Genomic DNA, 26,186 nt, shown 5'->3' on the forward strand with positions numbered 1-26,186 from the left:
CCTAGGGTGGAAACGTGAAAAGTGAAAAACTTCAAGTTACTGTCTCTTTCTATTCAACACTAATAGAAAGAGATAGTTACATAAAACTTTTCATTTTTCACGTTTTCGCCTTAAGGAAAAAGTTACATGATTGCTGCCCAGGGGCTCGATTCTTGAATTCATTCGCAAGAAAACGTATGCGCAAATACCCGCTCTAACAGAAAAGTTGCAAGTTTATTGGTTGAAAGCCATACGATAGCCAATAAATTTTCAACTTTTCTGTAAGAACAGAATTTGCGAATACGTTTCTCTTGCGAATGAATTCAAGAATCGGGGCCCAGAGGCTTGATTCTTGAATTTATTCGCAAGAAAACGTATGCGCAAATACCCGCTCTAACAGAAAAGTTGCAAGTTTATTGGTTGAAAGCCATACAATAGCCAATAAATTTTCAACTTTTCTGTAAGAACAGAATTTGCGAATACGTTTCTTTTGCAAATGAATTCAAGAATCGAGCCCCAGCGCGATTTCTGTCGCACGCGGCGCGCGATGTCCAATGAGCGACCGTCTTTCCGCTCATCTCTCATCACGCTTATTGGATATCGCGCTTCGCGCGCGACAAAAATTGCGCTAGGGCTGCCGAAACCATTTCTCTTTCGAATGAATTCAAGAATCGAGCCCCTGTTCTTTTTCGCCATTTTCGCTACACTGATGCAATAAGTTAATGAGAAAAAATATATTTGTCTTACTTCAACCGGATGCATCAGTGCACAGTGCAGCGAAAAAGGACAATGTTACTTTTAACCCAAATGTTACTTTTATCTTTTCAATTTTGGTGAAACGATTACGCGAAGCAATAATACTCTTGGTTTATGTTCCATTATTAAAATTGGTGTAATAATAATCTATGTTTCAATTAAACTAACTGAATTACAGTATTTTAAATTTAATAAAAAAATATTTTACTGCATTTTAAAACCAATGAAAATTCTCAATATATACATACATATCTTCTCCCCGTCTCATATCCATGATTTTTCATATTTATGCGAATCTTATGTGAAAAACAAGTATTTATATTTAATATAAGATTATTTAAATTAAACCAACACATACATTACAATGCAATATAATGTTTAAAGTTTTACTCGTACAAAGAACATTGTTTTCTATATTTTAAATGAGCTATATTTACTTAAAGAACATAATTATTAACTTTTCTCAGTAAAACAGTAATTGCAGAATCACTAATAGAATAATAACATCAGGATATAATTACATATATCCTGCAATTGTTACATAATAGAGAGCAAAAATGTAATCTTGCTCAAATAATGTGATTGAACTACATTTGCACAAAGTTTCTCATTTTTAACGCGATTGATTATCCAACAAATTGTTGGAAGAAAAGGTCGCATAACGAGAATTATAAAAAAAACAGTACAAGTGCAATTTTACTTTTTGCATCAGAGCCAAAGCATTTTTACTTTCTCTATATTCATTAATTGCAAGGATATTACATTCGATTATTCTAATATATGCTAATTAATCTTGAAAATTTAAGTCAAAAATACTCAGCAAATGTAAATACATACAGGATATCTCACTTTGGCGAAATCAACCCTTAATCAATCATTAACAGAATCTTTAATGAATTTGATCACTTTTTCCTAAACAAAAATATTAACAAATATTTTAGTCGACACAAAGCTACTTAAATTTCGATGTTTAAAATCCTCAGAATCAAATAAAAATTTCTCTCTACTTAAAATAAAATATAAATTAAAACTGTTTTATCTTCTTAATCTGTTATAGTTAGGAAAAAATCTTTTTCAACTGTTTATAATTTAAAAGCTATTAATGCATCGAGATTTTAGCATTTTTTAGATCTTTAATTTTTAATTTAAAAGATCTATTGTTTTAACGGTTCGTTCCATACAAGTGGGATATCTTGTACAATTAAATGACACACCAGATACATATACGCTTTCAAGTTGTCAATATTCTCCTATTGTATGTATATGCACACACGCACACACACATGACTATATCAATCACAAGAATTTATTTTATTATGAGCAATCATTTTTTAAAAATATAAACCATTTATCGAGCAAAAGCCAGATATAATATACTTAGTTAGTTTTTTTCTTAAATAAATTAAGTAATATGTAGGAATGTGGGACAAAAAGAAAACAATTTGTAATAGAAATATTTAGGATACAAATTTAAATATTTAGGATACAAAAGAAATGTAAACAATATCGAAAAAGTTTATATGATATCGGCACAAATATGAATAAAAATTCAGCTAATGCGGTATAGCTTAACAAGCATTGGATTAACAAGCATTTTTGGCACATAATATCAGTAATTTCGATAATATCAGAAAAACGCAACACAAGTAGAACAATATTGAACTAAAAAATTTATGCGATTAAGTGTCCTAAATGCTTTGTTCTCATAATTTCTAACATTTGCACAGTTTAAAATTATACTTACAAAATTTACACTTTCAATCGTTCAAATAAATTAGAAATACAAGAGGCAAATCTGTAAGAATATATGCATATATACAATGTGTCACATATAGTTGTCATATAAATGTCTAGGAATTTTTTGAACCTACTTCTCTTTTAAAGGAAATTTTACTTTAGCACTTTAATCTAATTTTTATCCTGATATCAAGAAGAAAAATCTCTCAAGAAAAAAAATCAAAATTTAATACAATAGAAATAACACAATCTGTATGCAATATATTCATAATTATCCAAATTTCATTTAATACATGAAAGTGTTAATGATAAAAATATTATTATTAAACATTATTATATCCCTCTGCCATATCGATATATGTATATACATATGTGGAATTTCTTTAATATAAGCATGATACATTAGTTCTTTTTTCATTGCAAAAAAAGACTCCAATACGTATGCAGCAAAGAAAAATAAAATAGAATATTTCATCCGTCGAGTTTTTAGATTACAATTAACGTACGCTGCGTACGTATTCACGGCTTTATCAGATTACTACATGATTTAGAGTGTTACAATAAAAATTATACCATGTACATTATAAATGTACAAATAACACTGTTTCAAATACACAATTAAATTTTATACATGTACAATTTATTTGGCAGAGAGAAGCTTATTTATGTATATAACATTATATATAAAAGGAATATTAAACTAATATATTATGACTCTCATTTCTTACATAACATTCTGAAAACAATATGTTTTACAATTTAAATGCAAAATTATTGCGGAAGTATTTAGTTTCATTTGTTGATATTTATTTAACTAATTGCTTGCAAAATAAAAGCGCTTTAACATATTCGTATGTTAAAACTATATATCATCTACAATTTTTTGCCTTTCCTCTTGTTAACATTCCACGACATATGGACAAATGGGCTTATGGGCCTATGGATAGCTAGGGAGAGCCACGAGAATGTTTTCTATGACAGTCTTTGACTTTGGCATTATTAAAATGAAGCAACAAATCCTTTTCGATTTACTTTCTCCTTACTGTCTTCGCAATATATCCCACTCCATTTCACATACATATTTCATACAAACGTAAGATATAACAAGCGCATACGACTCTTATCAATGTATCTTACATAAACAGTAAAACAAAAATAGATTAAAATTTAAAAATCCCATTATATAAGTATTAGAGTTCAAAACAATTTTCTCTAGTTTTTCATATCATAACACATTTGAATTTATAAATCTGTAGATATAATTTGCATTCGATTTTGTCCCAAAGCTTTAATAAATATCTTCTGAAGTCACTATTGGGACATTTGAATCTATATCAACGACAGAGCTAAAGTAAAACGAGGCGCGTACTTATTCGAGCTACGTGATTATTTAAATGATTATTTATCACCTATAATCATTCATACAAAACCAAAAATTCGATTGCTCACCCAATTAAATCCTAACGATCAAACAATACTAGCTGGGGTACTGCTAACACCAATTGGCTGAGTATTTTCAACTAGTGTGGACCGCATGCTCAATGATGAAGTTTGAACATCCATTGCTGTTGTTCTCATTTCGCCAAAAGGTGCCCTAAAAAATACAGACATCACATTAATGTTTTCAGAAATGCTTGTCTTTTACTATCAAAACATAATGTTTAGATGTAAATTTATATTTATTATTTTTAGCTAATTGCTATACAAAGAGCGTTTCCCATTTATGACTTAGAGACAGTTATGTTAGATTCGCTATGTCTTACATAATTTGTAATGTTAATACGCGCTTGCTATCAAAAAGGATAACGGTACTTTTAATTAAATGGTCATAATGCAACAAAATCATTTGCCAAATTTTAGATTTTTTTCTCTTGCCAAAATGTTGAATACATGTAGTATATTATGCAAGCTAAAATTAATTGTCATACATGTATTCGACACACCGTTCACATAAAACGAGATAATTTTAATATTTTTAATGATTATATCCAATATATTATGTATTACAATTAATTTCTTTTCAAATAACTGCATATAAGTGCAGAAAAATGCAATTTTTTATTTAACAACTACTTATTACTAATTAATCTAATAAGACAATTTTATATATTGGTATAATAATCTGAAATTAATTGGGAAACATAATTAAAATTATGAGGAAATACAGTACAAGCACATAATATTTTAAACAATGCTCACATGATAGTTGAAAAGCAACCAACATATGTCGATTAAATAGACAAACATTACCTTGATTTGATACCAAAGTACCTTTAAATAACGTGATTTAAAAATATTTTAAATCTAAGTTTTTTTAAAAATAATATCTTATAATATATGATCAAACAATCTAGCTGTGTCAATAAAAAATGTAATCTTGTGTTAATTATTGAAGAATAAAAATTGTGTCTATTCATAACATCAATTTAACATCAAGGGACATCAATTCATAATCATTAAAAATATATTTTAGCATCAAATCAAGATAAATATATAATTAAAAAATAGCAACAAAAGATGTATTAATTAGACAAATAAACATTTACAGCAAAGCATTGTACTTAGATGATGTAGTAGCATTAAACATTGTATATTATTGCCTGGTTAGTGAAGTGGTGTAATGAATGTTTGACGATTTATGTAGGCCTCCAGACGTCAGGATCCTCCATGAGAGTAGTATGGTGATCTGTAGTAGGAGGCACTGTACCCTGTGGGGAACCCACGCCCGATGTCATTCCTGCTGAGTCGGGCCTAGATCCTCTGTTATTATGTTATTATGATTATATAAATTAGTAAAACCATTTTGATCTATCTTCTCATAATAAAAGTAATTTGTCGTAAGGTTATCTTGTAAAAATATTTTCTCACAAATCAAACCACAAGATTAGATTAAAAATACAAACGCACTATCACATAAAAATTGCTCTTCCACCTCTAAGCAAAAAAAAAAAATTAAAAAGTAAAGGAAAAAAGCACATGTTATGTAATTTTATATTAATTAAAAGCACAATGTTATCTAGATGTGAGACTATCACAAATCTTCTGTTAATTAAAAAGAAAAATAAATAAATGAATAAATAGGTAATTGGTTCATAATCTTCTTTAAAAAATATCTCAATAAAAATAAAGTACTGTAAACTTTTCATCTACAAATTTACAATCGGATTGGTGATACAATTTTATTACATGTATTTTAAATTCTTTATCAATCTTATGCAAAAAATACGTGTAATTATTAAAAATAGACCAATTACCAAAATAGTTGGAAAAATTAGGAAAAATTACAATCAATAATTGCAAAATGTTTTTCCTAATTTTTCCATATATATGCACACATACATATGTACATGTGTATTTTTTAAATTTATTTATATCTTTTTCTATCAAACTGAATTGACTTTGTTGACTAAAGCTCACTTATAATAATTATAATAAAATATTGATAATATGAGTTATTTTTTTCAGAAATCAAATAAATTTGCTTAAAATTTAATATTTATAAAAATTAAATCTAAACAATTGTCGCCAAATCATTATCTATCAGTAGTGTAACATCATAAAAAAATTTGTGTTTAAAGAAACAAAAATGAGGAAATATAAATATAGGTAAACATAAAATTTATGCAAAAATCAAATAAACCTAGAGTTTTTTTAATTTCCTACTTTTAAATAAATGTTCAAATATTAATCCAAAAATTCTACAACTTTATTCGTAGTTTATTCTTGTTATATATTAAATAAAAAAATATTTGTACAATAAGCAATTTAAAAAGGTGATAAGTTTTTTGCTTCTTCAAAATTTAATTTTTTAAACTTATTTGATTTTTGCAAGAAATCCTTCAATTATATTGTAATTATATAAATATAATGTAAGTTTGTAAATTTATGTATTTTTAATAAACAGATATTTATTATCACTAAAGTTCTTGTTTCGTTATTTCATAAATCTCGTTAAATTTTTAAGAGAGTTGTACTTACTTTTTGCCCAGGGACATCAATCCATATATTATACCCGTTGTAAATATTAAACCACTGCCAAATATACTACTCATTCCTGGACACAAGAAGACTGCTGGCAATGCTATTCTACATCAATAAACACAATATATAATTTAATTTATTATAATAGGTACACATGCATAAAAATATACGAGTTCTCCGTGATCTACAATTTATAAATTGGGGAGGAAATAAAATAAAACTTACAAACAATAAACAGCAGCTCTATTCCAATATGGCTTCTTCTCCACCCAGTCACTCAAATTCTGTACAAAATCGATAAACAAACAGCAGCAAGGTGCTTCAATCATTACAACCAGAAAACCAGCTATCATCTGCCACATACCGCTAATTAAGCAATCAATTTGTCCGAAAAGAATCGATGCACAATTCCACGCTCCAAGAAAAATTGCAACTGTAAATAAATGGAGCAATTTCTATAATTAGATTTTCTTTCAAAAGACTTATAGCTGTAATTAACTTCGATACATTTAAAATTATAAAATTGTAAATAAATTACACACATACACACACATATACATACATACACACACACACACACACAAATTGATTCAAAAAATTATTATTAAGAAGTGTGTATATAGTCAAAATAAAATATTTTTTAATATAGGAACTGCGCAATGACAATGTAACAACAATGTAACCTGTCATTAAGAGTAGGCCTATTAGATAGATACAGAATAGGCCTACTAGACTTATGGACTGAAATAACAAATATATATATATATATATATATAATAGTACTAAACAAAGATAAATAATCATATTTCTATTTTTCTATTTTGCACAAAGTATACAAAAATTACTTTAGTAATATATTATTAGAAATTCCTAGCCATTCAAAGGCCAATATGGGTCATATTCAGGAATACTTTGGAGAATAGAAATTTTGAAGAAACTTCCTTTATTATTTTTATACAAAAGTTATTACACTTTGATTTCTCTAAGTTTCTTTGGCAATGACAAATTAATTCCAGACTAGATTTTGTAGCAAAAACTCATGAACTACATGCTCCTTTTCTCTCAAAATTTAATGTATCCGAAGATTGTAGTTCCCAGAAACAAATCTTTTGCACAAATCATAAGATTCTTAATACTTGTTAACGTAAAGTTACTGCAATTGGAAGGTCAAGTTATTAGTGGTCTTTTGTGAATTGTCCAAATATATATTTGAATCAGACAGTAAAAGTAGAAAGTACAACTATATGTGAATAATATTTGGCAATTCTTCATGCATAGTGAATTAAATAAAGACACTATCTATTTTTTACTACATTTGTGTTCTACAACATTATTTTAATTCTTGTATAATAAATTCATCAACAAATGCTTGCCAAAAGTATTCTACATGCATCCTAGTAGGATGCATGTAGGAATGCTTGTGGCAGGTATTTGTTGATCTAGAAAACACATTTACTCGTTTATTGTTGATTGTGACTTGCTAGTATTAGGAAAAATATGGAGAGTAAGTGTAGCAGATATGGTTGGAGAAAGGTTGGAAAAGCTATAATTACTCTCCCTAAGTTTTTCAATGCTAGCAAGTCGTAATCAACAATAGAAGATTAAATATTACTCTAGATGCCTGCCAAAAACATTCCTACATGCATCCTACTAGGATGCATGTGGAATGCTCTTGGCAGACATTTGTTGATAAATTCATCGTGCAAGAATTAAAATAATTTTGTAGAACACAAATGTAGCAAAAAATAGATAGTGTCTTAATTCACTATGCATGAAGAATTGTCAAATATTATTCGCATACAGTTGTATTCTTCTACTCGTGCTACCTGGGTTTATACATACAAAAAAAAAATTAGAAAAAGATAAATGACGCTACTGTTTGGAAATCAGATAAAAGATGATTTTATAACCACGATTTGGAAAAGATATATAATGATATTTAAGATAATGATTTTCACAGGCATGCAGACACATGTACACACCCGCGCGCGCGCGTGAAAAGAGAAAGAGACAAAGGAGACACCGAAAAAGCGCATGATGTACAAAGAGCTGCAACAAATGATACATTATTATCCTTGTGGACTCACTTATGCTGCCCACGGTGCCGAGTCCGCGACCCGCGTATTTCATCCACCAAGGCACGTCGTCCTTAGCAACAGGATCCTGTCCAGGCCTCTGCATGATAGATGCTATTTTTTCACCAAATGACTAAAAAAAAGAAAAATGTGTACACGCGATATCGCGGGAACGTTTATTGTAACGTGTCGTCGAATGATGTATATTTAAAAGAATGTATTTTTTTACCATTTTCGATATTATATTATCCTTTCGTACGTCAGCTGAGAACGCTGACAATCACTGATATCTCTGTCAATGTACGGAAAATCGACCCGCTGCTTTCATATCCGAAACCATGAGGGCGCATCGCACACTGTATATGTATACGGAATATTCAACGGCAGGTTAGAAAAAATTTAAAGAATGATTCTAGAATTCTAGGTGATAAAATAAACAAATTATACATTTCTATGATGCTTCTATTAGTTTTAACTTGACGTTATAGCCCCGTTCCGTATGCGCTGGCAGTATTGAAAGTTGTACAATCCATGTTACGTACCTATACAGATTTTCAGTACCGATAGCAAATTTCGGAACGCAGCTGCATCTTTAGCGCTCATTTTGAAACATTGGCTTTCCGTACTCGCGTACAAAATTCATTTAAATATTAATAAACGAAGGTAAATACTAGTCCATAAAAAATTGGAATATGTTATTCTTACATTAGTGAGAATTTTATTTTAGATACATACACATACATAACTCCAACTCAACTAAATTTATAACATATTCGATTGAGCACAAATTTATTTTTGGGATTATTCAATGTACATTATTAAAAAATATGAACACGTAAAGTGCACAAGAAAAAATTACGTTTGTAAATTGCGAGTGTAAACATACAAGAGTATTCCAAGATTCTGATCACCTTTTGAAACTTTATAGTAATAATAATGCAATGATGACGAAGATTCTATCTAATTGTCCTGTCCTTTGATTCGAGTAAAGCATGTAGTAAGTGACTTTAATGTTATTATGTAGTTTTTTTTTATAAAATACAATGCATGATATTAAAAAAGAAGTGATTTTTAATAAACATGTAATCAAATATATGCTTATTTGATTACGATATCACAGAAAAAGCAGTACTTGCTTCGTGATTTGTGTTATGTGGTTCCGTATCTTCTTATCTTTTTGTACTCCGTTATCCCTTATCTGATTTTTTTCAAGCATATACAAAATATTTACAATGTGTCTCATATTTTCATTTCTTTCGATTTCTTAAATTTCGAGTTGGCAGAAGCGTCGTGACAGGTTCAACCTCCGCAAACGAATCGTTCTCAAGAAACAGCTTCTTCCTACGAGTACGTCTCTTTTCAGTCGATGTTTCCGGCGGTGGTAAAGTAGTGTTATTTCTCGTGTTGCGCTTCGACTCGGATCCAGACAATTCGATAACTGGTATATTTTCCTGCTTGGCGGACAAGATCGCCTTCTTTCCGCGTCGCTTGGGCTGACGCGGAGCCGACGAAATTTCCTCCTCCTCTGACGTGCTGTCGTAATCATTCTTGGCCTTTGCTTCGTACTTTTGCAGTCTGTCCTGGAGTACCTCTATGCGATTTTGCAACTTCTTGTACTCATCCTTGCTTGGCGTTGGCGTGATTTGCCGACGAAATAATTCTTGATACCTCATCACCTCTCTCTTTTGCATGTCTAGCTCCTCCTGCTGGTTCTTAACCAGGGTTTCGTACTTCGTCACTGTTTCGTCTCGATTCTTCATAAACGCGTCCATCTCGCGCTCCTTTTGTGTCAAGGTAGTTCTCAGCTCATCATTTATATTTCGTAAACGTTCGTTTTCGATTTGCCGCTCCTTCGCGTTCTGCTCGAGCAAGTTAAATATCTTTGCATTTCTCTCAGAGTTCTCCAAACGTATTTTTAATTCTTTTACATGCTGCTCCTTTTGGAGAAGCGATTCCTTCGTCTGCGTTAGTTCATTTATAGCACTCTTCAATTCCATTTCCATCACATCGTCATTTTTCTCGGCATTCTCGCTCTTCTGTATCATCTGTTTCAGTTCCTTTTGCAAGGTAATGATTTCATTGTCTTTGTCCTGTTCCTTAAGAGCTGTCTCTTCTAATCGAGTCTCAAGTTCCAACAATTTCTTATTATTTTCGTCGAGCGCTTCTTGTATACAGCTTTTCTCTATCTGACACGTTTCTAAGTTTTTGTTCAACTGATCAATGTTACGCTTAAGTTTTTCTACAGTTTCTAGACTGCTTTCCAATTGCGATATCTTTTCTGCATACTTATCTAACTGATTTATACGTATACTATTTATATCGTTATTTTCTTTCTTCACTGAAACAAATTTGTCTAATTTGTCTATTTCTTTTTCTTCTTTATATTGTAATTTATAGTTATCTAATTCTTTCTGAGCCGTTTCCAGTTTCTCCAAATACTGTTGAGTGCTATCCTTTGCAATTGACAGATTTTTTTCCAATCGATCAATTTCATATTTATAGTCCGCAATTCTTTGTTTAGAAGTCACATCGGAGCTCAATAGGATCTCCTCCATCCTTTGTTTCTCTTCCACAGCGAGTATCAATTGCTCCTTAAGTGCTTCCGTAGAATTCTTGTACTCGTCTACAATAGTTTTATTTGAATGATTTTCTTCCTTTAGAGTCTGTAATGTCTTCTTTATATCGATCAATTCTTCAGTTAACTTGTTAACTTGCGAACATTTCTGTTCATATTGCATTTGAATATCATTATGTTGCATGGTCAATGCATCCAATTGTAATTTTGAACTGGCATATGCAATCTCGTCAGTTTGAACAGCTTCTTCTTTTAACAAAGATATCTTGTTACTGGTTTGAATATTTTCTGATTTTGTTGCAATAGCTTCTTCCAACTTGTTTTTAATATTGTTGTGATCTTTGTCATTCGTTATATCTACTTGACAACCTGTATCCACCAATGTCTGTTTAGGAAGTATCTTTTCTGCAGAATTAAAATTATTTGAATCGGATTCTTTAATTTTATTAAGATTAGAATCATTACATATTTTGGTATTATTATCTATTCTTGAATTTTCTGATATCTCATCGATTATCAATTCCTCTTTTACAATAATTTCTTGATATTCATTTTTAGTAAATGTTGATTCTTCTTCACGAGTTTTAATCAACGCTAATTTTTCATTCTTCAATATATTAATTTCTTCTTGCAGTTGTAAAATTTTGTTTTCACTGTGGTGTTCCAGTCTTTCTTCTAAAAATTCGATCATTCTCGTTTTTTCAGTCAAACAGATATTAACGTCTTCAAGCTGCAATTCTAAATCTTCAATTTTTTCTTCATTTTCGACTATAATTTTTGCTTGCTCATCAATGCAGAGTTCTTTCTTTTTCAAATCAGACGTAATTGTAATATATTCCTCTTTCGCTTCATTGAGTATCTCCTTTAAAGTTTTAATCTGTTCGTCTTTAACAAGTAATTGCGATGTCAGTTCCTTTATATAAACTTTACCGTCTGCGGTAGAGCAAATATCTTTTTGAGCAGTTTCTAGAAGACTTCTCGCAACTTTTAAGTCCTCCTTTGACAATCCCAACTCAAAAAAAACTTTGTTCTTTTCCACAATTAAAGTCTCATTCGTTATTTTCACTTCAGTTAACGTTTTCTTTAAAGTTTCATTTTTCTCTCTCAATTCTGTATTTTCTTTAATTAATTCTTTAATAGTTACATTAAGATTGTCATTATCTTCATCACTGTCGTCAGTGCATTCGCTGTATTTTCTTTTCTTCCTGTGCAATTGTTTTAATTGTTTTTTGTAAAATTCTTCAACTTGTTTCACGGTCCATTCAAGAGCGTCTTCATGTTGGATTTCGACATCGTTTATACGTTGTTTCCAATCAATCTCAAGTTCATTTATCATTGCAATATATTTCTCGGCCATTTCCTGTCGGCTTTGAAAATCTCGAATTAAAGCTGAATTCTTTAAAAGAGCAATTTCTTTCTTTAGCTTCTCATTTTCGTTTGCGAGATCCATGTATTCTTCTGAAGTAATGTATTCCGAATCGTTTTCTTCCACGCTATTTGTACGTTGCCAATCCACACTTTCCAATTCTGTGTCCCAATCGGTCACCATTTGTATACTCTGCGTGACGATTTGCGAAAATCTTGATTTCAATTTCTTCTGTATTTGTTTTTTTCTCTCTATAACAATTCTCTTTGCAATAGCAGCAAAATTTAAAACATTCTGGGTCTCTACATAAAGATTTGGTAGAGGGTTGACATTAACTATCAAAGCTAGATGTTCCTTTCCCGACAACGCTCGCTGGAATAGTCTAGTTAATTTAGATTCTCTGAATGGTCCCACAGTATCTGTTCTAGTCAATTGTCCTTCATGGATGGATTTTAAGCATCTACCTAACACTAATAAACTAGTGTTAATATTTTGTGCTTCTTTTAATCTGTCTCCGATATTCAGTGTCTTCTTCAAACGTTCCGAACCCGCCAGGTCACAAAAGGAAAACCTACATGAATATTCATACGCGAGTATTAGTATTAGTATCTGATGCTGTAAAGAAATTAATATGATAAATCTAAAGACCTTTGCACAATGCTAGGAAACAAGCAATAGGAACAAGAGAAATTATGAATAAAAAATCGCTTTTGATGTGCCTTTGATGTACAATAACGTGATAGCAGTAAAAACCAACGAATTCTTGTCCCTATTACGTCATTGTGTATTGGAAGTTCATCAGGGACGATGATTTTTTATTCATAATTTGTTTTCTGTTCTTATTGCCTGTTGTCTCGCACTCAGCAAAAGTCTTGAATCTTTTCATAATTATATTATATATAGACATATAGATTGAATAAGTCAATATTTTTAAAAAATTAAATTACTTTAAATTTTACAGTTTTAATAACATTAATTTAGTTACATAAAAGTTGCATGGAGAAAAAACTAACTTAGTTAAAAGTCGCGTTAAGATTAAATTAAGTTAAATTAAAAATAAATTTTGAAAAGTATTATTTCTATTAAATGAGAATTATTTAAAACTTAAATTACTTAAAATAGCAAAACAATATAAATTATCAAATAAATTTAATATTTTATTTGTGTAAATTAATTATTTATATAAAATATAAAAATACTATTTTTTATATGAGATATTTTTTATATGAGAATGTATTCCTTTTACATAAGTAAATTTTTAATTGAGAAAAAAATGAGTTAAAGCTGGAATTTTAGAAATAATTAGCCAAAGTTAAAAATTAACTTATTTGAAATAAACAAAGTTAAAAGTTATTAACTCTATTATTTAACTTTTAACTTTCTAACTTCTAACTAGTTATTGCCAATAACTTTCTGTAATTATATATAATAAATATATTGTTAAACTCTTTGATATTTTATCGAAAGAAGAAACATAAAGAGAATAAATCAAATAAATTAAACATTTTTTAGAAAAATACATACGTGCTCACTTCAACCGTGTCAGGTAGATTTTCCGCATAATATTTTAACAATATAATTGTGAATATACAATGAGACCTCGAACTTTTTGCGTTTAACGCAGTTGCGGCTACTTTTAAATTGTATTGCCCCGCCATCAAGATCTGATAAGCTTCCGCTGCTGAATTAACATAAATAGTTTTTAAACCTTTGATAAACGCTCTGCCATTAGAATCCGCTCCCAATTTTAAAGGTATCCTCTTTTTCTGGCATTCACTCGATAATAAATCATATACAATTTCGTTATAGATTTCCGCAAATGAAATCCAAACTGAGTAATGAGCGTCGTAGCATTGACTGGGGCGAATTGATTCCTCTTGCAACAATTTTTGCATTTGCTTGTAAGTGTTCATATACTGATGTTTATCTACAGAACTGAATGTTAACAGTTTGGTTTTTGCCTCAAGTTCCTGCGCACGTTCGAGGGCATTGAGATTGACTACATCGCTATAATGCAAAGGTTTGTAAAATGGATGTGGTCGTGTTGTAATATTATTAAATACAAATTCCAGAGCACGTGGTATGAGTCCAGGAGAAGTGGCAGTCCCTTGCAATGTGTATGACTTTCCTGAATTTGTAGTACCTATAAAATTAAATTATTGCCACTAAACATTCTGCATAAGTGTATATATTAACAAGTTTTTATAATAAATATTATACAAGATACTTGACTAATAAAGAGAAAAGATCTGAATTTTTAATAATAACAATATTCAAATAAACAAACAATATAGATATATTTTTCACAATACTAAAGAAATTTGATATATTTTTTAAATACTCTGTATTAAAGAATTTTTTTTACCATATGTCATTATAGTACAGTTTTGTCCAGCTAAAAAATCTATCATTTGCTGCTGCACTGTTTGCTCAAACAGTTCCAATTGAGTAGTCTCTGGTCCAAATGTTTGTGAAAAAGTAAACTTGCGGCATACAATCTCACTACTCTTGGACTGCTTGGTACTTCCATTACTATCCAGTATTGGCAGCTTTGTAAGCAATGTTGAGGAATTTATAATTTTGTATGCTTCTTGCTGCTCTTCTGTCAACTTCAGCTTTTTTGGAATTGGCTTCAGTCTAAGATACACCTTGATAGTTTGTAAGGTTTGTGAATCTGAACGTTCAGATATATTCTCATTGGAATTATTTTCCTCCACTTCATATAATGAAAGCAAATTCTTCTTCGTATCCTTCGAAGGAAATGGTCTCTGACTATATGCCAGAATACTTGGATCTCTACCAAATAAATATGACATGTCTTCTCGTGGATTTTCTGATGGACGAATTGAATCCAGTGTATTTTCCATCTGCATAAATTAAAAATAATATACTGTTATATATATTTAATCATTATGTATCAAAGATAAAAATAAACTTAACAAGAAATTCTGATTTCCTGAATTTCCATAATTTAACAATTTTGATACTAATATTTATAATTTATACTAATATAATGATACAGTATTCATTGCAAAATATTACAAGATAATAAATATAATAAAACAAATAAGACTCAAATTTGAAAAAATAATAAAAATAATAAGAAATCTAAATGAGAATCTTAATGTACTAAGTAGTTTTACAACATAACAATTTATTTAAAATATACTCCTACCTTTAATAATTATTTTGTCCTTACCTTTAATAAATATTTTGAAGTCATTTCAAATTTAAGCTAAAATGTTTAACATTACTAATGTATTTTAATACATTTTTTACTAAATTTATTTAACACATGAAAACCTATATATTTGGCTGTCAGTAATCCTTTTCCTATCTCTTGTTTTATTTTTTTGATAAATGTAAACGTTTCAAATATTTATTTATATGTATGTATATAGACATCAGTCCTATATAAAATTAAGCAATGGTAAATTTGCTATTGAATTTTCTCTTAAACATTCTTATTTCCATGCTTGGAAATAAACTAAATAAATTTTAATATGGCCATACAATAAATTTATAAGAAAAATGAATTAATCATTTTATGCATATAAAACAATAATTCATAGAAATATTTATAAACAATAATAATTCTTACAGAAATATATGTCTAATTAAAAAGTTTTCAATCTAGTTTAAAGCAAGTTGTTGTTTACAGCCTGCTCTCGTTTGAATACATACCTTGTCGAAACACTTCCTACGTTAAAAGGTAACACGGGTGGTTAATGTGTCGCCAAATGCGCGAACCGCGTGATTAACATAAGACAAAATTGGATATAAAATATACGAAGTCAACGAATATTTATACTCGCACTCTTGCTGTACCTGCCTAAACCGCGTATTCCTTCGCGACAAACGGTTATTTAATTCTTGAATTTTGTTTGGAGTTGATGCTTTCGTCTGATTGGTAGTCTTATCTGCGGATGTCGTTGATTGGCTCAATCATTCAATGACATTGTATATATACGTGGACGATTCGCAACACAAATCGAAGTGTGCTTTCCAAGGGTCTGTTCGCGTCACATGTCCCAACATACTCCTAAGATCTGTTCGCGTCACATGCCCCAACATGCTCCTATTCACCCCAACGCACTCCAATACGTTGATTCCGATGACGCCAACCTATTAGAATGCGTTGGAGTGAGTAGGAGCATGTCGGAGCATGGCGACGCGAACAAACCACTATTCACCCCAATGCACTCCAATACGTTGATTCCGATGACGCCAACCTATTAGAATGCGTTGGAGTAAGTAGGAGCATGTCGGAGCATGGCGACGCGAACAAACCACAAGACACAGCCTGGGGCTCGATTCTTGAATTCATTCGTAAGAGAAACGTATTCGCAAATTCTGTTCTTACAGAAAAGTTGGAAATTTATTGGCTATCGTATGGCTATTAACCAATAAACTTGTAACTTTTCTGTTAGAGCGAGTACTTGCGTATACGTTTCTCTTGCGAATGAATTCAAAAATCGAGCCCCTGTTCGCGTTTCTCCAGTGCTCGAGTATACATTTATCTCGTTTAAAGTGCAAACAATTTTGGAGATTTCAAGCAACGCGAACAAACCTACAGTGTAAAGGGCCATCTACAATGGAGTGTTTTAGCCGTAACAGCACTAAAACTACGGCAATGCTGTCTAGAAGAAAAACGACGTAGCAATAACATACAAGCCGGCCATCAAAGAAAGGCGACCAAAAACTAATCCCGAATGCCCCAACGCTCATTGTAAGCACGCAATGAATTGGCTCAATGTCTGCTGTAGGCTGTAAACAGTAAAGCAATACGAAGTGGAGACATTTTCTACGACTACTGCTACGGCCTACGACTCTCCATTGTAGATGGCCCTTAATGGTATATCCACACAACTTGCATAAGCGCATAAGCAATAAGGAATTCGATTGGTCTACTTTCTTATGTAAGTGCTTGTAGCCAATCAATTTTCTTATGTATATGCTTATGCGCTTATGCAAGTTTATGGCATAAAGGGCCATCTACAATGGAGAGTCGTAGGCCGTAGTAGTAGCCGTAGAAAATGTCTCCATTTCGTATTGCTTTATTGTTTACAGCCTACAGCAGACATTGAGCCAATTTATTGCGTGCTTACGATGAGCGTTAGGGCATTCGGGTTTAGTTTTTGGTTGCTTTTCTTTGATGGCCGGCTTGTATGTTATTGCTACGTCGTTTTTCTTCTAGACAGCATTGCCGTAGTTTTAGTGCTGTTACGGCTAAAACACTCCATTGTAGATGGCCCTTAAGGCTTACTACACCTATTGTAGATCCGGGCTAAAGCCTCATCTACAGAAGTCGCAAGCAGCCAGTTGCGTCTTGCGACAGCCAATGATTGTCGAGCTTTAACTAGAAACTAGGCGCTCATTGGCTGTCGCAAGTCGCAACTGGCTGCTTGCGACTTCTGTAGACAAGGCTTATGCCCAGTCTACAATGAGTCGTTGGTCGTTGGTCGTAAGAAATTTAACCAATCACAGTTGATCTTAGAGAAGAATAACCGAACATAATTGGTTAAATTTCTTACGACCAACGACCAACGACTCATTGTAGACTGGGCATAAGACTAATATTTCATGTGTCGTACGACAAGCTGTTTGAACGTTCTCGATTGGTCATAGACTAGAAAGATTTTCGAGTCTCTAGAAAGGCTCCATCTTATTGCCAATCAAAAAGTCTAATTAACTTGTCGTACGACACATGAAATAAGCTCTATGGCGTTAAGCGTCAGCAAGGCATCATCTTAGTTTTCATCCATCAGCGCCTCTATGTGCACAAAATATGCACATTGAACTATGTAGTCAAATATCTATGAATCCCGTAGGTAATATGTATGACTTTTTGGGTCTCTTCTATGCTATGTCCACGTTTATTTGGTCCTGTTTTATGCTATACTCGTAAATTTTACAATTATATGCATTCATATTTTAAATCTGTTCTATGTAAATGTGCATAATCGTGTTCTATAAATGTGCAATACCACATATACATGATATAAATTCAATTAATTGATTTAATAAAAATTCACTCATCGATTGCTGTTGCAGCTCCTGCTGCTGCTACTGCTACATTCCTTTTCCGGTTTTGATTCTGAAAAAGGTGATAAATACTATTCCTGAACTCAAACAGAAGCAAGTATATTTTTTAATTAATTATATATTTGTTAAATTAATCATTTAAATTTATTAAATCTATTAAATTTAAAGCAATGTATAATTTTATCTAGTTAATTTTTCTCTTTTGTATTTGATAAATCTTACGGCATTATATTAAATAAATTCACTGTAATATAATTATATTTATACCTTTTATTCTTCTTGAATTTCAAAGACACACACATTTATGTATTCATAATCATTATTCAAATTTTGTCTTAAAATCATACTGGATTAGATTTAGAACAGGGCATAAATTTTGAGACTAGAATAGTTCAATAGTTGTATTTTGATTAGAGAGACCAAATTAAAATTGTATCCTACTGAAATTATGAAAACATAATGTTTATTTTGGTTTATCTTATAACGCGTCATAATAAAAAGTTGATTGTATTTCTCTGATAAAAAATTTTGACATTTTGCTGAATTTTATTTTCATTTTGGAATATTTTAACAATTAATTTCATTAAAAACTCATTAATCTCAATAAAATGTTATCATATTAATAAATCGTTAATTTTTTACACACAATATCCACGATTCTTCATTACAATTTTATTAAAAATATATTATAATTTCAATAAAATTTCTTTACTCTTTTATTAATTAGTAATAATTTTAATAAAAATTTTATTATATTTCGTCGTTGATGTTTTTTATTATTAAAAGTAAAAAAAATTTCTGCATTAATATATCATTACGTACTAATTAAAATTTCATCGAATTCACGAAATTTTATTCAAACTTAATTAAAATTAATTTTTATACCATTATCTCAATGTATATTAATCTAAGATACTGAGTATAAAGAATTATTTTTATATACATATAAATTTTCTACTTTTTATTGTATTACACATCAAAATAAATGATCAATATAAAATGTTATTTATAATGCATACAAATTCTATCTCCACATAGAGACAATGTAAATACCATGTTGAATAAACTAAATTTTTAATATTGATGGCATACAATAGCTCTTTTCTCTCTCTCTCTCTCTCTCTCCCTCTCTGTGTGTGTGTGTGTGTGTGTGTGTGTGTTAATTTTAAGATTGCGCAACAGCCAACATCTCTTCTTGATGAATTAAATGTGTAGTATGATTCACGAGGCCCATCAATTTCGACAATGATGCAGCCCATGTATCTAAAAGAGCAGCTGGTTCTTGTGTACCAGTAAAACGAACTACACCAGCTGGACGATCAGTACGTGCATTGATTACTCCAGTCTCTACTAAATTGCAAAGACAAGATTCTGTTTCTTCAGTTGGAAGATCCAGTAACTCAGCCATGCGAGTCAATGTAATCTTGGTGTAATATTTAGCCATAATCCTTATATTCTAAAAATAATAAACTCTTCTATTTATACATTCTGTGCATAAATTATTAAAGCAAGATAATCAAAAAATAAATTTTATAATAAAATATATGTCAAAGTATGAGATATCTCATACATTTTTCTATGATTCCTTATTATATAGAATATTTTCCAAAAAAAATTAGAAATATTTAAAAAATTAAAAGAAAAAATAAAGTAAATAAAAGTAATTAGATTTAAACAAGGTGTAAATTAAAATTTTGTGAAAGTCATATACCATCACATAAAAGTTTTGGTATGTTTAAAATTTTTTATAATGTTATAAGAACACTTTTTAAAAAATATATAAACTTACATGTTCTACAACGCGGTTTCGCAGATCTGTCCATCGTTTGCGTCCTTCTTCAGTCAAAGAAGAAAAAACTTCAGTTGATCTGAGATCTCTCTCATAAATTTCACATAATCCTGACCACTTTATCAGCTCAGGATTAACAAATAAGTGCAATAATTCTCTATGGATTATTATATAGTTCATATTACTCTTTAGAGAATTAAAACAGACTTTTAAATACAAAATAATCATTACTTGTAAGTCGGTATCTCGTCGAGGAGTTTATCAGCAAGTAATCGATGAGTTAGATCAGCCTGCTCAGGTTCGTGTGGAGCGAGTACAAGATACAAGACTGCTCGAGAAAGCGCGATGTGTCTTTTCTCTGGATCATCTCGAATTGCTGGAGTTTCCAATACCGCTCGGTTATGTCGACACAACTCCAAATGCCAACCTTCATGACGTGCTAGTTCCATCATCAAACTAGATATAAAATATTAATTTTGAAAAATTACAATATTCTAATTTAATACAAATATTTTCAAAATCAACTTTTAATTTAAATTAACGCGTTCACTGCCAATCGTGCGTCAGCGGATTATGTGTTCACAAAATGTTTTCAATAATTCATTAGCAATAAAAATAATATTCACAATAATCATTTTTTTACAATTTTAGGGTTTGTCATTACAAGAAATTAGGTCGGCACCTGGCAGTCTCGCGATCCTAGGATGGTAGCAAATGTATTAAATTAATTTAATCTTAACGCAACTTTTAATCAAGTTAGTTTCTTGTTCATGCAACTTTGAACGTAAGTAAATTAATTTTGTAAATCATTAACTCTAATTCAGATTTTAAAAGTATCAATAATTTATCAATCTTGTTATTAAAACTCTTGTACAATAAACTTAAATATAAAATATACGTACTCATAATACTTTAATTTCAATGTTTGAGTCTCTTCATCATTCTCATCACTAAAGAACTTAACATTAATTTTTTTTGCTATAATTTGAGTTCTCATAAAATCTTGTTTCGCCAAACAAAGTCGCATTTGCTCCAAGATGAGCGAAGCTTTCTCCCGACGTGACATACTGCCATATGTTTCCACCTATGCAATATGCCCTTTCAGTACAATAATTTTTATAAATTATTAAAAGTGTTTATTGTTATTACAAATTATAAATACTTGTAATTCAAGCATTACAGCTGCAGCTCCCGCAATATCTCCCTCTGCTTCTTTTATTTTGGCTAAACGATGTGTAAGCCTTGCCCTTTCCACTTCCACATATATCTTTGTAAAAAAATTTTTATTTAGCGTAGAGCTATATAAATTTCAATTAATAATTACTTTACATTAAGGGTTAAGTTCTCGTTTTCACATAAATATAAGAGTTTGATCAAATTTTAAGAATAAGCTTATAACTAATAACCATTAATTTCTCTTACATACATTTCTTTCATAAAAAAATCATAAAAAAATAAAAAGTATTGTTTCTTTTCTCCACTTTTATATACTTTATTCTCTTCAGCATATAACAGCCAAGAAGGGGGAATTTTTCTCCACTTTTTTAAGAAGTTGGAGAATTAATTAAAATTTGCTATAGTTTCTTATGTATGTGTTTACCTTTCCTTCTGTAACTGAACGAAGAGTTTCTATTAACTTCACCATAGTTTCTTTATTAGGCATTTTATCTATATAAGTACAGCACTCTTGAACCATCTTTGTAACAGCCTGCTTAAGTTGAGAGCGCCTCTTGGATAATAAAATTATATGTTCATTAAGTGCTGACCAATTCTTTGCCTCCAGACAAATTTCAACTATGGCTATAAGAAGTCTGGAAGTTGATGCCATATCGGCACCCTGTAAAAAAATTTAAGAATAAATTTCTTTAAATATTGATTTTATATATCTTTTCAAGTTTGTCAAACTAAATGTTGAATAAATTTTCAGTTTTAAAACAAAGTTATAAATTGAACAAGAATAATATTGCAATTTTAAATTAATAATAATCTTAATAATAATGGTGCTAACATATATCTGTTACCTCCTTTCCTAAAATAGTACAAAGAATTTGTTGCAAACAACTAAGATCTCAGCTAAAGATTATGCTTGTTCATCTCTATATTATCGTTACAATATGCTAACAATAAAGTTCAATTCTGGTCATTTAATTTGATATTATATTGTTTTTTCTTTTTTTTTTTTAAATAAAAAAGCCACTTATGTGATAAGACACCTTATATAAATATTTCTTATTTTACCATATTAATGTATACTTAACAGTTCTAGTAAGTTTCTCTAAAGCTAACAATTGATCCAGAGCATCGTGTAGCTTTCCTTCGGCAGCCAGTTTCTTGCATTCTGGAATTTTTACGTCACAAGTGCTGCTATAATCCACTTCCATCTTCACAAGCTTGCCAGAGTTATCCATTGCTGCCTCTGCCATTTCAATCATTTGGCAATATACCTAACAATATTCAATTTTATATGAAAACAGGTAGAAGATAAAAAAAAGAAAAGATAAAAAACTATCATAATTCATAAATTTATTTTAAATATTTGTATATTGTTTTAAGGTTAAACGTCAGACGTTTGAAATAATTGCAAACACAAATGTATTGTATACTAAATACAGATGAAAGATAGCCGATCAGAGGATTAAAGTACAAGAATTTAATCACAAAATAATCGCGATGAAAACATTTGTGTTTAACTGATCAACAAAAGTAAATGATATTCTAGAAAATCAAACACATTATTTTTTTATATCAATTCTTTAAAAAAATTAATATTTCTAATACGTATTACAACATTATTTCTGTTTTCTATATAGAAATTATTATTCTGTATAGAAATAATGAATTTCAACTAAATTTAGATTGAAATATAATAAAACATACCAAGCTAAATCGTTAGTCACGATCAGTCACGATTGTCGCGATTCACGATGTCAAGAGCCAAAAACCCTGATAAAAAAAATAAATAGAATTTATACTTTAATGCGAGGTTTACGATCACGTGATATATCGCCATGGTTTTAGTTACGAAAAGCGCCAAGTTTAAAAATAGATTTACCATTAATTTAAAATAGAATTTTTAATTATTTCTTAAATTATTTCGAAAATATTAACGTGTGAAATGCTTATTAAAATTTATGTTGATATAAATTTTATAATTATTACACAATTTATTTAATTGTATTTCTATAAATTTGTTAGAAAAATTTAACCATAACTAAACTTTAAAAAGAAAAATATATATGTATAAATTACTATTTCCTAATTAAGCTATTTTAAAATAATTGTTTGATGTTGTAATTTTGAATTATAAAAAGTATATATACAGATTTTATAAAAACTTAATCAAAAAAAAATATTAATGGTTTAAATTGATTATCTTTGTAATTACAGACATAAAATAAATTCAAAATTATATTATTTGATAATTACTAAGTCTTACCACTTCATAATCTCGTCCGAATATCGCATAGATCTTTTCCTTTATTTTTTCTGTAAAAATTATTATCGTAAATTTCATAAATTGAAAAAAAAGTTAATTATTACGATCATAGACATAGTAAGTATAGACAGAGCATTTCACTGTATAATATAGCTTATATAAGCGGAATGCTCGGTCTATACTTATGCTAATTAAGGCCGGTATTCATAGTCAAATCTTATTTCAAGATCGTCTCAAGCAATGTCTTAAGATGATAATACGGCTCTGTGATTGGTTGATGGCATCTTAAGACAGTACTTAAGATGATCTTAAATATAAGACCCGACTATGACTCCATGTATGCGGTGAGCTCCGGCAAACGCATGTGGTGACCAATCAGAATTCAAGCACTTGCTGTAACTTGCCAAAACTAGAGATACCATGGTGGAAGAATCCATTGGTTTGTTCGCGTCACATGCCCCAACATGCTCCTATTTACCCCAGCGCACTCCAATACGTTGATTCCGATGACGCCAACCTATTAGAATGCGTTGGAGTGAGTAAGAGCATGTCGGAGCATGGCGACGCGAACAAACTACATGAGAGATACTAGGGGTCTGTTCGCGTCACATGCTCCGACATGCTCCTATTTACCCCAATTCACTCCAATACGTTGATTTCGATGATGCCAACCTATTAGAATGCATTGGAGTGAGTAGGAGCATGTCGGGGCCTGGCGACGCGAACAAACCATAGGTCTGTTTGCGTCACATGCCCCAACATGCTCCTATTCACCCCAACGCACTTCAATACGTTGATTCCGATGACGCCAACCTATTAGAATGCGTTGGAGTGAGTAGGAGCATGTCGGAGCATGGCGACGCAACAAACCAACTGGGTCTGTTCGCGTCACATGCCCCAACATGCTCCTATTCACCCCAACGCACTCTAATACGTTGATTCCGATGACGCCAACCTATTAGAATGCGTTGGAGTGAGTAGCAGCATGTCGGAGCATGGCGACGCGAACAAACCAACTATAACAAAGATTCGCGGATGCGTTAACGATTTCTGATTGGCTCCCGTCGCTTGAGGTATAACCGGAAGTATGAGAGAGAAAGATAGATATAACTGACAGAGTTCTAGTTTACACCGAGCACTTGGTACGCGTATCAAATAGTGAATTTAAGCTTTATCAGCCAATGATTAAACACATTCACTAGTTATTTACTATTTGATTTACTATTTGACGCGTACCAAGTGCTCGGTGTAAACTAGGTCAGAGAAAGTCTAACCGACCTAACCTAGTTGGTACGCGCAGAGAGGAACAGTGGGTGTTTACGATAATAGGTTTGTTCTGGTTGTCTACACTTTTACACTTCTACGAAAAGTATAAGTTCTTATTGGCTGGTTAAAAATATAAACCAATAAAAACTTATATTTTTTGTAGAAGTGTAAAAGTGTGTAGGCAACCAGAACAAACCTAATGGCTATCCGAGTAATTTTCTCTAGGACCGAAATATATGATAAGCACAACCATCTACTATCATCATGATTCGTGACAACTCAATGCTGTCCGGTACAGCCAAATCATCACGAGCAAGTTGCGAGTTGCGAGTTTGTAGCAGGTAACCTAAAAAGTACGACATAAATAATTTGATTATTACAATTAAAAATAATCTGTTTTTAATGTATGATAAGATTATTAACTTTAAAATAATAATTATATGTAACACAATCATGTATTTTTAAAGTATAAAGTAATATCAGAGATTATTTTATTTACAAATATTTATTTTGTCTATCAAGTTTCTATCATAACGGTATTATTTCAAAACCTAATATAATATTTTAATTAAACATTGATTTTCAATAAATGTTATTATTTATTATTAACTAACATATATATTAAAAAAGTCATCTTTTATTAAACGGATGGTGTTAACACTTTGAAACAAATGAGATAAATTATGTCAAATTACTAAATAAATCATTATTAATAATATTTTTTAGATTACAAGTAAAATAAAAATTTAAGTATAAATATTTTTCTTTCTTGTAACAACTGTTAATGATAAGTTGCATAGTGTTATCATTATTTTAAAAAATCATATCTTTATGTATAAATATTATGCATGAATATTTCACTAATGTGAAACTAATAATAATGTTTACAATAAATTTTTTTAATTTGTAATACAAGTGCATAGTAAATTAAGATATACTGTAAACACAATAAAAAAATTTTTGTTTGTGCACTTTACTTAACGCTATATACAAATCTATTAACATTTATGAACAAAATATTGGATTATTTTTTTAAATAACATTTATAACATTAATAAAACATTTATTAAGAATCAATGTCTAATTAAAATTTTATATTAGGTTTTGAAATAATATCGTTATAATAGAAACTTGATAGACAAATTAATAAATAAAATATTTGTAAATAAAATAATCTCTTT

The 26,186-nt window shown here is 30.3% G+C and overlaps 4 protein-coding genes and 1 long non-coding RNA gene across 10 annotated transcripts in view; 1 reads left to right on the forward strand and 4 right to left on the reverse strand.

Annotated features, from left to right (window-relative positions):
- The window catches only part of LOC105837803 (NAD-dependent protein deacetylase sirtuin-7), a 30,072-nt gene extending 27,093 nt beyond the window's left edge, over positions 1-2,979 (reverse strand). Inside the window, exon 1 of the mRNA XM_036289032.1 lies at positions 2,975-2,979. The gene's annotated coding sequence lies outside the window, so the exon portion shown is untranslated. The remainder of the gene's footprint in view (positions 1-2,974) is intronic.
- On the reverse strand, positions 1,091-9,103 carry LOC105839387 (calcium channel flower). Of its 3 annotated transcripts, none has more exons than XM_012685672.3 (6): positions 8,976-9,103; positions 8,758-8,884; positions 8,541-8,661; positions 6,679-6,886; positions 6,451-6,558; positions 1,091-4,066 (listed from the first exon to the last, which is right to left on the reverse strand). In XM_012685672.3, exons 2-6 carry the CDS (start codon positions 8,758-8,760, stop codon positions 3,940-3,942), a joined length of 567 nt encoding a protein of 188 aa, XP_012541126.1. In that variant the 5' UTR covers positions 8,761-8,884; positions 8,976-9,103; the 3' UTR covers positions 1,091-3,939. The 3 variants fall into 3 exon arrangements, with proteins under 3 accessions (XP_012541126.1, XP_036144928.1, XP_012541134.1); XM_012685680.3 differs by lacking the exon at positions 8,976-9,103 and adding an exon at positions 5,073-5,232 and having other exon boundaries at positions 3,991-4,066; positions 8,758-8,899; XM_036289035.1 differs by lacking the exon at positions 8,976-9,103 and having other exon boundaries at positions 8,758-8,894.
- A 4-nt stretch (positions 9,104-9,107) lies between these two features.
- Positions 9,108-14,569, forward strand: LOC105839401. The gene is made up of 3 exons (XR_001139296.2): positions 9,108-9,191; positions 14,279-14,370; positions 14,437-14,569. It is a non-coding gene; the product is annotated as an uncharacterized LOC105839401 (long non-coding RNA).
- Positions 9,220-16,551, reverse strand: LOC105839380 (kinesin-like protein KIF20B). 4 transcript variants are annotated; one of them, XM_036289031.1, is made up of 6 exons: positions 16,298-16,551; positions 16,154-16,169; positions 15,669-15,879; positions 14,835-15,336; positions 13,994-14,612; positions 9,220-13,040 (listed from the first exon to the last, which is right to left on the reverse strand). In XM_036289031.1, exons 3-6 carry the CDS (start codon positions 15,690-15,692, stop codon positions 9,776-9,778), a joined length of 4,410 nt encoding a protein of 1,469 aa, XP_036144924.1. In that variant the 5' UTR covers positions 15,693-15,879; positions 16,154-16,169; positions 16,298-16,551; the 3' UTR covers positions 9,220-9,775. The 4 variants fall into 4 exon arrangements, with proteins under 4 accessions (XP_036144924.1, XP_036144923.1, XP_028047658.1 ...); XM_036289030.1 differs by having other exon boundaries at positions 16,154-16,551; XM_028191857.2 differs by lacking the exon at positions 15,669-15,879 and having other exon boundaries at positions 16,298-16,550.
- A 2,903-nt stretch (positions 16,552-19,454) lies between these two features.
- On the reverse strand, positions 19,455-23,316 carry LOC105834462 (26S proteasome non-ATPase regulatory subunit 12). The gene is made up of 8 exons (XM_012676960.3): positions 23,181-23,316; positions 22,562-22,747; positions 21,904-22,140; positions 21,466-21,570; positions 21,206-21,387; positions 20,535-20,759; positions 20,304-20,460; positions 19,455-19,970 (listed from the first exon to the last, which is right to left on the reverse strand). Exons 2-8 carry the CDS (start codon positions 22,733-22,735, stop codon positions 19,680-19,682), a joined length of 1,371 nt encoding a protein of 456 aa, XP_012532414.1. The 5' UTR covers positions 22,736-22,747; positions 23,181-23,316; the 3' UTR covers positions 19,455-19,679.
- Positions 23,317-26,186: the final 2,870 nt, after the last annotated feature.

The sequence above is a fragment of the Monomorium pharaonis genome, chromosome 6 (assembly GCF_013373865.1).
Source record: "Monomorium pharaonis isolate MP-MQ-018 chromosome 6, ASM1337386v2, whole genome shotgun sequence".
Classification (NCBI taxonomy): domain Eukaryota; kingdom Metazoa; phylum Arthropoda; class Insecta; order Hymenoptera; family Formicidae; genus Monomorium; species Monomorium pharaonis.

Bases quoted from the DNA above. Each gene is read 5' to 3' on its own strand.
- LOC105839387 (XM_012685672.3), bottom strand. The intron at 6,887-8,540 runs GTGAGTCCACAA...ATTTATTTACAG, and splicing joins CGGCACCGTGGGCAGCATAA to TTGCAATTTTTCTTGGAGCG. The intron at 4,067-6,450 runs GTAAGTACAACT...TGTATTTTTTAG, and splicing joins TTGATGTCCCTGGGCAAAAA to GGCACCTTTTGGCGAAATGA.
- LOC105834462 (XM_012676960.3), bottom strand. From the start codon at position 22,735: ATGATTGAAATGGCAGAGGCAGCAATGGATAACTCTGGCAAGCTTGTG. The intron at 22,141-22,561 runs GTTAAGTATACA...ATTTTTTTACAG, and splicing joins TAGAGAAACTTACTAGAACT to GGTGCCGATATGGCATCAAC. The intron at 21,571-21,903 runs GTAAACACATAC...TTTTTTACAAAG, and splicing joins GTTCAGTTACAGAAGGAAAG to ATATATGTGGAAGTGGAAAG.
- LOC105839380 (XM_036289031.1), bottom strand. From the start codon at position 15,692: ATGACTTCAAAATATTTATTAAAG. The intron at 15,337-15,668 runs GTAAGGACAAAA...TAATTTATGCAG, and splicing joins CTTCAAAATATTTATTAAAG to ATGGAAAATACACTGGATTC. The intron at 14,613-14,834 runs GTAAAAAAAATT...TTAATTTTATAG, and splicing joins CTGTACTATAATGACATATG to GTACTACAAATTCAGGAAAG.